This window comes from Littorina saxatilis, linkage group LG4 (assembly GCF_037325665.1).
Source record: "Littorina saxatilis isolate snail1 linkage group LG4, US_GU_Lsax_2.0, whole genome shotgun sequence".
Classification (NCBI taxonomy): domain Eukaryota; kingdom Metazoa; phylum Mollusca; class Gastropoda; order Littorinimorpha; family Littorinidae; genus Littorina; species Littorina saxatilis.
Genome location: NC_090248.1, coordinates 54,191,637 through 54,204,485, shown reverse-complemented (window position 1 = coordinate 54,204,485; position 12,849 = coordinate 54,191,637). Strand labels below are relative to the sequence as shown.

Sequence of the window (12,849 nt, the reverse complement as noted above, 5' to 3'; positions counted from 1 at the left end):
GCTTCATCAACAACAACAACAACAACAACAACAACAACAACAACAACAACAACAACACCAACAACAACAACAACAACAACAACAACAACAACAACAACAACAACAACATGAAAAAAGAAAAAAAGAAATAAAAAGGATTAAATAAACAAATTGCAGAAGTAAGCCGAGTAAAACAAGCAAGCAAATGTAAGAATGATTTAGCCCATCACCAAGGGAAGCAACCTACTCTCAAAATCTGGGGCCCGGGGCAGGTGGCAGTGCGCTCAAGCCAGCTCCCAGGGGTGCAGTGTTTTTCCAAGGTGCACCGGTCACCACACCACCCACACCAATACTCTGCGTCCATACTCAGGCACTTGCCGCAGTTGGTCACAAGTAGGGGGCACTTGTAGATACGCACTGTTAGACAATCATAAAAGAACATTTAAATAAAAAGAAAACACACCAGTAACCAGGTCAGGTACTGTTATATCAATATTTCGGCATGTACATGTAACTCATAACTGCCTTCTTCACGATGGTATGGAAAGAATGGAATGACGGCATGTGATATACATGTACAGTGAAATGAATTGTCATGATGATACAAAAACATAAAAGAAATAAGACACAGTTACCATCAGAAGTAGGATCATACTATACATACAGAACAAATTAATTACAGTAGAACCCCCCTCTTAAACACGTCACGGCCAATCCGGCCTCTCCCATAATGCAACAGAAAAAGGGGCGGGGCTTAGCAAAAATAGCACAACGCGTGGCACGCGATGTAAACACGAACAGGCCAAAGTGCACTGGGCACGCGGGGGCATCAGGGCGCTCTAATAAATCAGCTTCAATGTTTTTGTCAATAAAAAAAAGCACAAGATAGTGTCCACAAGCTCTTTGTTTGGATTTCCTTCTCCCAAAAATGTTTTAACCTTTTGAACTTGGGCGTAAATAAGATCAATTTCCTCTCTCTCACCGCTAAACTGAATTTTACCATCTGGCTTTCTGTCTGTGCGAGCAGCATTTCTTCTTTTAACAGCTTCTTCAGAGTTTTTCACATATTTTCGTTTCTGAACATTTGTGATATCTTGCATATTGATTGCGTATTTTGTTTATATTTACAATACAATTGAACTTTCACACAGAGAACCTTTGTGTCAAAGAAATCAGTCACACAGAGAGAAACAGAATAACAATGTCAAGGCTGTAGATGTCAGGCTAGTCAAACGGACAAAATGAAACTTAGTCTTGGTTGCTGTAACTCAGTCACCGCTATGATGGTACTTTCGCTGATATTGCAGAAAAACAACACAGAATCAGCCAAAACCGCGAACAATAAACAAGTTTAGTACGTCACAACGTCAATGAACAGAATTCTCGAGTCAATTTTTGCATCAGACTCTGACTAAGTGAGTGGGGCAAGCGTCAAACACCACTGAAATGAGGAGGGAAATCTTGGCGCATTTTTTTGGCGGAATACTTGAACAAACCAATCATTTTCAAACTGACCAAGGACAAAAACAGGCTTGTGAACCGAATGGTGAGGGGGGAGGTTACCTCGAAATGTGTGGGTGATGATTTCACATCACCAGTCCATTGCTGCAGTCTTAGTATAGTAGCTCCACCGACCACTGCCCCCTCCGCCCTCCCCCCTCCCGTTCGTTCCCCCTTTCAACCCCCTACCACCTTGGAATAAACTGCAGAAGACCATTTGCATATCCTGGATTCTTCCATTTGTGTTGCCAGGGGCGACCCAAGATCCGAGTCCCTTTGTTTCCCATGTCCACTTAGAACAAACCGAGTTTAGATTACCCCTTTCTGTTTTGAAAGTAAACTTGCCCATCCTGTGAGGCACTTTCAGGGACAGTAATTATAGTTAGCGGGACCATGTAGACGAAGTCAACGGTGATAATCAGTCAACGGTGATAATCTGCGTAGTGTCGCATACTTTGGAACACGGTCTGTTATTCCACCCAGCGAGAGCCTCTAACACAATCAGTGTTGTTGACAGATGAAGGCGGGAAAACCTGAGTGTTTCACATTCCAACATCCGATGGTGATAGTAACTTAGTTAGGGCCAGGCTGCGGTCTGTAAGCTGTATTGCACTGACATCTCTTTCTGTCTGTGGAAATAAATGGCGAAATTTGATTTAACACTTCTCAACATTAACAGTGACCAGGAGAACGCAATAAGGAGACTATTTACTGAGAATCAGTGGCCATTTGAAACTCGAAGGTGTGTAATAAAAGATTCGACTTGTGTACCAAGAGGTGCTGGGCCATCATCGTGTGACCTCGATACAGAGGCTGTCTCTCGTGTGTGTAGTACCGTTAGGGTGCAGACGTGGTTATCTGATCCTGGAGGCGATGGTGAAAGCGGAGACACGGGTCCTAGTACAGGGCTCTCCTCTGGTAGGCCAGTGTGCCTTTTGTTTTTGCAGCCCTTGTGTGACAAATCATCGCCAGAGGTGGCTAGGTACAGGCCAATTGCCACACCGCAGGAATTCCGGCGTTAGAAAAGTACTCTACAAGAAGTATTGGTCCATGCTAGACCGACGCGGTGCTTGGAATTGTGCATTGTACTTGGCGAAAAAGACGTCTTCCTTACATCAAGACAATCCAACACGGGTAAACATTAACCGAGAAATGATGCCCGACTGTGTGCTCAAATTAGTGAGAGAGCTTTATCCCAACCCCACAGGAATACCCTATCAAGGCCACAACTGGTGGTAAAGGTTAGTTGCATTTCTTTCTTCATATCCGATGTAACAAATACACATGCACCTGAGACAGTTCTGGGACCAAATTGCCGCATGCCACGTGTTTTGCTATTTTTGGAACGCATGGTGTAAATCTGTGACGTCGGAGAGTGTTGACTCCGCCCTTTTCTTTGAACAAGATCCCCATTGAAATGTTTGTTTACAAATATCTTCTTTATTATGGAGAATTAACCTTATCTAAGCGCATAGGGCGGTAAATGTGTGAAAACCAGCTGTGTGAACAAAAGATCTGACACCGTAACTCATGCTTAACCGAGATATTAAAGAAAATGTAGGAGCAGTATTTGTCCGTTGCCTGCAAGAGGTTTGAAATGATTTGCCAACGCAGAAGGTCAGGCTCCTTATATACTCCTGCCGGGCCTTTAAAGGTAGTCGTCTACATTTTTGCTTTTTTTCAATTCTTCTTCTTCTTCTTCTGCGTTCGTGGGCTGAAACTCCCACGTACACTCGTGTTTTTGCATGAGTGGAATTTTACGTGTATGACCGTTTTCACCCCGCCATTTTGGCAGCCATACGCTGCTTTCGGAGGAAGCATGCTGGGTATTTTCGTGTAACTATAACCCACCGAACTCCGACATGGATTACAGGATCTTTTCCGTGCGCACTTGGTCTTGTGCTTGCGTGTACACACGAAGGGGGATAAGCCACTAGCAGGTCTGCACATAAGTTGACCTGGGAGATCGGAAAAATCTCCACACTTAACCCACCAGGCAGCCGCGGCCGGGATTCGAACCCTCGACCTTCCGATTAAGAGGCCGACGTCTTACCACCCCGCCACAGCGCCCGTCTGCTTTTTTTCAATAATCTTATGGTTAGATTTCGCTAAAAAGTTATGTCAGATGATGAATGAACCATGGGGAAAAAAGTTAAAGAAAAAAAAATATATGTAAAAAAAGATTTTATTTTTGGGTAGCGTGACTCACGCTTCCAATATTTTGTTTTCTGTTTGCTGAGAACATGTGCTTTGCCTAAAAATACTGACCAATCAAATTCATGTCACTATGCTTATAGCCACGCCCAAACAAGTGCAGCAACAGTTTGACACTGGAGCGCTGTCCACGCTTTTTTTTTAAACGCACGAAATGCAAGGGATTTGAGAGGAGTTTTGCGCTTGGCATTTTCCAAATAAGGATATCCTACTATGAGTACTACGCTGGAATACTACAATGAATTTTCAAATGGCTACACTGGCTTCGTCTTTCCTGGTCGAAAGGGGGTGTATTGTTGATATTTGTAGATAATAGACTCTGCATTTTAATGGTCAAATGGCGATTTCGGTATAAAAATGTAGACAAGGACCTTTAAGACCTCAAAAAATCTGAAAAAATCTGGTCTTATAAAGGAGGAAGTCTTAAAATGGGGGTAAATGGCGATTTCGGTATAAAAATGTAGACAAGGACCTTTAAGACCTCAAAAAATCTGAAAAAATCTGGTCTTATAAAGGAGGAAGTCTTAAAATGGGGGTACATTTACAGAGGTAATGAACAGAAAGTCTGAGAAAACAGGGTCTTCAAAAGGAGGGAGTCTTAAATTGGGGGGTCTTTTAAAAGGGGTTTCCACTTTAAACATACAGAGCAATTTATTTGTGGACAAATGCTCTTGCTGCAAACATTGATTTGAGTGACCGTCAAACTCTGTAAAGGTCACCTTTGCACGTTTTGCAGTTTGTGGATTTTTAAGTGATTGATTTTAGAGAGACTTCCATAAGATGAGTAATGCTGGTATGCACACATATTATAAGTATAAAATGCTTGAACCCATCACAGTTTCTCCTCCAATTGCTAAAACAATGTTAAACACACACACACACAGAGACACAGACACAGAAGTACTGGGCGCAATAACATAACATGGATGGACAAAGCAGTTGTATGTATAGTGCTACAGAAGGTCTACACATCATGTGGCAAAACAACAGACGCGTGTTTCTTTCAGGCGAGATATTCTTTCGGGTTGCCGCTCGCGAAGCTAGGAGGCGAAATTGTCTATGAAACGGTTTAATGGCTTGCTACGCAAGAATTCCGGTGGATTGGCCACACACTCCGCAAGACGACAACCAGCATCACGCGACAGGCCCTCACATGGAACTCGCAGGGCAAGAGGAGACGAGGCCGACCGAGAAACACCTGGCGTCGTGACTTGGAGGCAGAGGTGAAACACATCGGCTACACCTGGAGACAACTGGAGAGATTGGCCCAGGATCGGAGTGCCTGGCGAGCTCTTGTTGGCGGCCTATGCCCCGGACGAGGTCAAAGGCATAAATGAAATGAAATGACGCAAGAATTAAACACCATTGGTTGATTCCAAAAAGGTCGTCTGCATTGGTCAGTAAAAAACCATGGACAGCCAATCGGATGGGCAGCTGCGTGGCCGCCATGTTTTCTGGCCAAGCGAGCAAGCCCAAAGGTACCTAGCGTTCGAGGCGAGAATTCTAGGGTCACTGACTCGCAGCGAGATGTGCCCAAGAAACGGTACTTCCTCGCCCCACTCGCCAATCTCGCCTGTAAGAAACAGGGGACTGACCTTGAATGCCTTGTGAGTTATCCAGTGGCAGTGACTTGGGACCCCATGTCACCTTGAACTTTGCCGTCACGAAGGGAACGTATTCCTCATCTGGGTAGTCAAACTGCAACAACATAAGGATAGAAATATTTTATTTTGGGATGTGACCTGCTGATCTGTTAAACCTGGAGAGAGAAATATATCATGCCGCAATGTTGAAGTACGGTGCAACACATTACGGCCATGCACAACATCTATGGAAATCAGGTCTGAAAAGGAAAGGACATTTTTAAAAATAATGGGGGACAGTTTTTGTTATGAGTTAGTGAACAGAAAATATGTGAAAAAAAAGTCTTGAAAGGGGGGGGGGGGGGTTGTCCACTACAGACAGACAGACAGACAGACAGACAAACAGAACGACACAAACATATAGACGGACATAAACAGAGAACCACAACCTTATTCAACACTGGACAGACAGAGAAGATACAACAGACAACAGAACATCCAGAAACAATCAACAGCTAACAACCACACCTCCTATCCACTCCATCCCTCCTTTTACCCCTTCACAACTCAGCATTCTACCCCTGATAAACAATCCCACATCTCTCTGTATGTCAAACAGCCAGCCACCCCACACAGTGCTCTCCGTTCCTCTGTCAGTACAGAGGAACCCCATTTTAAGACGGCCGTTTCAAGACCACTCCTCCTAGGCCCTAGTTTTCCACTTCTTTTTTTTAAATATATGAATAACACCTGTATATTTACCCCCATTTTAAGACTCCCTCCCTTTCAAAACCTGATATTGCCAGATTTACCTCCATTTTAAGACTCCCTCCCTTTCAAAACCTGATATTGCCAGATTTACCTCCATTTTAAGACTCCCTCTCTTTCAAAACCTGATATTGCCAGATTTACCTCCATTTTAAGACTCCCTCCCTATCAAAACCTGACTTTTGCCAGATTTACCCCCATTTTAAAGGTGGTCGTCTACATTTTTGCTTTTTTTTCAATAATCTTATGGTTAGAATTCGCTAAAAAGTTATGTCAGATAATGAATGAACCATGGGGAAAAAAGTTATAGAAAAAAAAATATATGTAAAAAAAGATTATATTTTTGGGTAGCGTGACTCACGCTTCCAATATTTTGTTTTCTGTTTGCTGAGAACATGTGCTTTGCCTAAAAATACTGACCAATCAAATTCATATTATTATGCTTATTGCCACGCCCAAACAAGTGCAGCAACAGTTTGACACTGGAGCGCTGTCCACGCTTTTTTTTTAAACGCACGAAATGCATGGGATTTGAGAGGAGTTTTGCGCTTGGCATTTTCCAAATAAGGATATCCTACTATGAGTACTACGCTGGAATACTACAATGAATTTTCAAACGGCTACACTGTCTTCGTCTTTCCTGATCGAAAGGGGGTGTATTCTTGATATTTGTAGATAATAGACTCTGCATTTTAATGGTCAAATGGCGATTTCGGTATAAAAATGTAGACAAGGACCTTTAAGACTCCCTCCCTATCAAAACCTGACTTTTGCCAGATTTGTGGAGGTCTAAAAAGAGAGGTTCTACTGTACCCTATCACACAGATGCCGCCTTTTTCTCTCAGGGTCAGGGTGGTAGTCTCTGACATTTATGCTTCAATGAGGGACCCATCACCCATTTCAGGGGATTTGCCAACAGAACAGTCTGAGATAGGTTGCACCGATGTGTCATTCATGTTTGTTTTAAAAATTAAGTGGCCGTGGAAAAGCCCCATTGAAAAGGTGTTGAATGAGCTGAATTCCCCTGAAATCGGTGTATGCTGTCTTTATGGCGGGGTAAAAACGGTCATACACGTAAAAATCCACTCCTGCAAATACATGAGTGAACGTGGGAGTTTCAACCCATGAGCAAAGAAGAAGGGAAGAAGAATGAGCTGAAAATTCTCAGTGGATCTCAGTGTACCCATGTTTTCATGCTATAATGAGCGCTTCTTGCCGCAAGGTGGCGCCAGTTACCAGCCGAAAGAAAAAAGGGGCATAACCTCACCAGAACCGACCATTGTCTGCTTACTGTATTAAATGCATGACTTACACACGAACTGTTATCAAACCGATATGCTATTTGGGACCAATGCAAGTTTTTTTTTCCTTTCTCGTGTGATCTTGCCGCGAGGTGGCGCCAGTTACCAGCCGAAAGAAAGAGGGGGCATAACCCCACCAGAACCGCCCGTTCATGGATGATGGTGCACCTGTCTTTGTAATACATGACATTGTTTTGTCGACAATGTGGTTTTTGGCTCTGAGGTGAGTTCTAATGAGACCTAATTACACTGTCCGAACAGCTGTGCACATCTCTGGCCTGAGGTGACTTTTGGCGAGTAGAAACATGTAAATGGCGAGTAGAAATGTTAATGTTAATACACTCGCCAAATGCGAGCAAAGTTGCTGAAACAAATGGTTGATTTGGCGAGTAAAAATACTAAAATTTGCTCTCTGATACATTGTATTTTCGTCCACTGCAGGAACAACTTTTAAAGCATGTGAAAAGAATTCAACAAATAAGAAAGCAAAAGGATGGTAGGGCAGCAAAACGAGTATACCATGTCCTCTCCCTATCACTCACACACCCTCCCACAACCCTAGCCATTAAAGTTAATTCAACCAAATCCACTTCTTATCCTATTTTATCTTCCAAACAGAACTGAAAAGAATAAGAGGCAACAAAAAAACAAAGAAATACACATGGAGTAAAAAAAAAAAAAAAGGGAAACAAAAAAGGTTAAACATTTTAAAGAGGGGGGGGGGGGGGGGGCAGGGGGCAAGGTTGAAGATTAAGAAGCACATGCAACATGTTAACACTTCTCAAGACTGGAGAAGTTATCTCTATGCCTCTCCTCAGACAGGAGGAAAGGGAACTGGAAAATGGGTCTAAGATCTGACAGGGGCTGGAGTAGGGTGGGGGGGGGGGGGGGGGGGGGGGAGGGAGAGGAAAAGACAGAAAGCAGGATAAAAGCTGGAAAAACAAAACAAAACAAAACAAAACAACACAAATCAGGAGAGTGCAGCTGTCTGCATGTCAAATCTTGTCTGCTATTTTCTTCGCCTGTGTGTATTTCCTGTTCTGCCTCAGCATATGGAGAAGATTTTGAATGGATGCAACATTTGACGGAATGAGCCAACACCATGTATCTCCATACCCCGATAAATTTCTAACAGACCAAGTACATGTAGATTTGCCAAAATTGATCGCGCCACGTAAAATGAATTCAACACACATATATATATATAACTTGTCATAGTTAAAACAATGAATGACCTAGCTAATCCAACCCAGCTACATGTACTGGCAGAAAAAAATTAGGGGGCTGGGGGTCCAACACATAAAAAAAGGATAAATGGTTATCTCCGGAATTAGCCCTGTAGAAGTGACAATACATACTGAAATAAAGGTGAAGATTTTGAGATTCATTCAGTGTGATAATGCATGCTAAATCAGAAGTTTGCAGATAAACACACACATACAGCTAACAATGAAGTACAAACATGTATCACAAACATCGTTCCAAACATACCTTCACAGAATCACAAGTGAGGGACTGCGAAGAAATAGCCCCATCCACGCTTTTCTGCTTTCCCAGGTAAGCAAAGTGACACTTGATCTTAGAGTTCTGTCCCCCTTGAAGGTTCCGCACTTGCACAGCGATTTGCCGTTCCTCCCCAGCGTGCACCAGGATGTCTTTGTCGCTAGACGCAGTCCAGACCAGCGGGCATTCACCAGGGGAGGCCATGCCGGTGTAATTACGACTGTTTACGACAGGGCAGGTGTCGGATTGCTGAGTGCAGGAACCACTAGCGTGACACCACTGACACTGGTAGGAGCTGTTGGTGCAACTGCTACAGCTGTGGACAGGGTGGATGGTAACATGATGTAAGGATGCGAATATATAGATATGTTTGTTGAGAAGAATTAATGACAAGAGAACAGATTAATACACTTAGCAAACCACACAGACACATATACACTCTTGATTTCTCTTCCTACTTACATAGACAGACAGACCCACCCCCCTCCCCCTCAAGCCACCCATAATAATAATAAGAAAAAACACACATCTAATCAACTTGATCTTCAAAATTCATCCTACAAGTTCCTGTAAGTAATCAGAACAGTTGCTAGGCAGATATCAGATTGACACTAACTCAGCCAGATGTAAGAACTGAAATCTATCAGAAACACCCGAATCCCAACTGGTTAGCTGCTTTGCTAAATTATTCAACATTAATCAGGGTCAGTGCATAAATAATTTGATTGTTGGTTGGGGGTGGGGGGTGGGGTATGACAACTCATGCTTACTCAGAGTTACTCCTGCAGTCGTAGACGGCTACACTGCGTGTGACGATGGACTTGCCCTGAACGTGGAAGTGAAGCACCATGTCTTCATGGTCTGCAAGAAACATAGACATAGACATTGACATCGACATATATAGACATAGACATATATAGACATATATGTGGGTCGTTCTACAAAGCTGTGTACCACGATAGGGTCATGACTTTAGAGTTAGATTTCGGAATGTTTCTCTTGCTTCTTGAATGATATAATCAATATGGGGCTTATATCACGCGTATTCCGTGGGTACAGTTCTAAGCGCAGGGATTTAAAAAAATTATATCGCGCACATATTCAAGGCGCAGGGATTTATTTATGCCGTGTGAGATGGATTTTTTTTTACACAATACATCACGCATTCACATCAGCCAGCAGATCGCAGCCATTTCGGCGCATATCCTACTTTTCACGGCCTATTATTCCAATTCACACGGGTATTTTGGTGGACATTTTTATCTATGACTATACAATTTTGCCAGGAAAGACCCTTTTGTCAATCGTGGGATCTTTAACGTGCACACCCCAATGTAGTGTACACGAAGGGACCTCGGTTTTTCGTCTCATCCGAAAGACTAGCACTTGAACCCACCACCAAGGTTAGGAAAAGGGGGAGAAAATTGCTAACGCCCTGACCCAGGGTCGAACTCGCAACCTCTCGCTTCCGAGCGCAAGTGCGTTACCACTTGGCCACCCAGTCAACAGACTGCAAATTGACCAAAGAGATAACGATAATAAAATCAAGAAGATCGTTAGGTAGGTTAGTGTTTTGTATGAAAGCAAACACAGAAAATGACGTCAAAATGGCGTTTTTATTGTGACACTGCTTACATCTTGTTTTTAAGTACAGCAGTACCTGGGATGTGTGGACCCTCCCATGAGAGGACACCTCCCTTAAAAGGACACCTTCTCTTGTCCCTTTTTATATTATCTCTACCAAAGTATACCTGTCATGACAGGCCACCTGCAATGTAGGGACACTTTGGGCTGGTCCCAAGGGTGTCCTTTCATCACAGGTACCCCTGGAGGACCTACAGAGGACAGCTGCTTTCGTGCGGGCGATTGGCATCTCCATCTAGTGAACGACGACGAAGAAGAAGATCACAGGTACCACTGTATACGTGTGGCTGCCAATGAAATGCGACCATGAAACCCCCAACATACATCTTCGTTGTGTTTTGTGCTAGTGTTACATATGCACTTACCTGTTTGCCCTTATGCATGTTTACAGTGTGCATTTGGATCGTTCAAAAATAACGGTTGCCTATGTAACATTTGGTTTATAAAACCAACCACGAACGTGTCTATAACTTCTGTACGCACGAATATGCGACTTTGTGTATTATCAGGCATTACTGATGTGTAGTGAACGTGTTAGAATGTGCGCAGTGACAATTTGATCCGATTTGAATGTGATTTTGCCTTTTGCGTGTCGCCACTAAGCTTCGTTTATATTTGTTCTGGTTACGCTGGATCGTTAAAAATGATAGTTGTCACTTAGCAACGCATCAAACTTGGTGTTTCTTTTGCATGCAATGTTCTTCAACATTGCTGAAAGGTTTTTCCTTAAAAAAAATCCCATTAAGTTTTTGAACGAAGCAGGCGTGGAGCGTTTTATGAGTCGTTACCAACTAGGGACGAATGTTACGTAGGCAACCTTTCGCGACTCTTCGCTCTTAAAGTTAATATTTTTAAAAAGTTCGACATTTTAATGTTTTATTTTGTGATATACGTGCTCGGTGTCACTTTGTTCAGTCTTATGCCATATTTAGAGTTGTTTGCACAGTAAATACATCCGCGAAAAATAGCTCGCTTGATACTGTCTAAAATAAAAATTCCTCTGAAATTTAAAAATTACAAAACACCATGAAAAATCATTATCGACGATCGCGAATCTGCTTACATCCGTAACACATTACAAAAAGCTCTAAATATGTAATAAAAATCGGTTTCATTGCCAGACAAGGAAACTCGAGGCATCCTGTCAGGGAGAGAATGAGCCGAACTCATTTTGACCCGAGGTCAGGATGGGGCGAACCAAGCAGGCAAATTTGGCATCGAATTTCACTAGCTTACAGCATTTACCCTCCCCAACTTCTTAAAGTTAGAAATAATTGTGCGATTTTTCTCGCCCATGACACTTAGATTTATGGTAAAGGAAGATATAAATGTTTCTAACAGGACCACTAAGAAAAGATTGAATTGTCAATCAAATATAACAAGAAGGCGCAAGTGGTCAACTAGATCTAAAAAGTTGCCCATCATGTTTATAATCTGTGCCATGCAGGATTGAAATCAGCAGTACATTGTTTCGGACGCATAAGCTGTGAAAACCCGTAGAGTACATTGACTTTTTCGAAGCATGATCACAAAAATAAGGCGATTTGGTAGAAAAATAAAGTTTTTGAGGTAAAAAGTATCATGTCTATTGTGGACACGTTCACTCATGTTTTTAGCACGAGTGAATTTTTACGTGTATGACCAATTTTACCCCGCCATTCAGGCAGCATACGCCAATTTTGGGGAAGGCATGCTGGGTATTTTCGTGTTTCTATAACCCACCGAACTCTGACATGGATTACAGGATCTTTTCCGTGCGCACTTACTCTGCAAATCATTAATAATCAAAATCGTTAAGGCTCTTGATCTGCCGTGTGTTAAAAACAACGCACCTAAATCTGACCAAATTTCGAGTCTATTCAATGACGACGTCACTTAAACCAAAAGAATTCCATTCACAACACAGTCATTCATAAGCCGGTTGATGACGCCACGTCATGGACCAATCGAGTCGTCACAACATATGCTGACGTCAGCTGCGACGCGGCGCGAAAATGTGCTAACCTAGCCTTACTTGTCTCTGTGATAACTGATTCTGGACTTTCAATGTTCATTTTCTAGCTGCATGTCGACTCGATGTTTTGTTATTGATACTGTTTGTTTGTTGGTTGACGCAACCAAACAAATACGTTTTAGTTACCAAATTAAATATCTATTTCAATTCGTTTCCCCCGACTGCATTTTGTTCAGAATGAGCTCTGAATGGGAAGCAAATAAAGCTTGTTACTATTTATACTATGGCTTTTTGTAATCTGTCTAGTGTGTTTGAACAACATTTTACGCTAAGCATGTGTGATGTTACACACCTTTCCGACCACCCCTCGTATCCAAAAAAGCATAAACTTATCTGTTGTTTA

At 42.6% G+C, this 12,849-nt stretch overlaps 1 protein-coding gene across 1 annotated transcript in view; it reads right to left on the bottom strand.

The window, feature by feature from the left end:
- LOC138965104 (plexin-A2-like) overlaps positions 1-12,849 on the bottom strand; it is a gene marked incomplete at its 5' end in the record, with an annotated part of 57,084 nt that overhangs the window by 25,159 nt on the left and 19,076 nt on the right. The window contains 4 exon segments of the mRNA XM_070337234.1: positions 227-396; positions 5,289-5,391; positions 8,837-9,164; positions 9,619-9,709. Of these exon segments, the coding sequence (XP_070193335.1) occupies positions 227-396; positions 5,289-5,391; positions 8,837-9,164; positions 9,619-9,709 (692 nt within the window).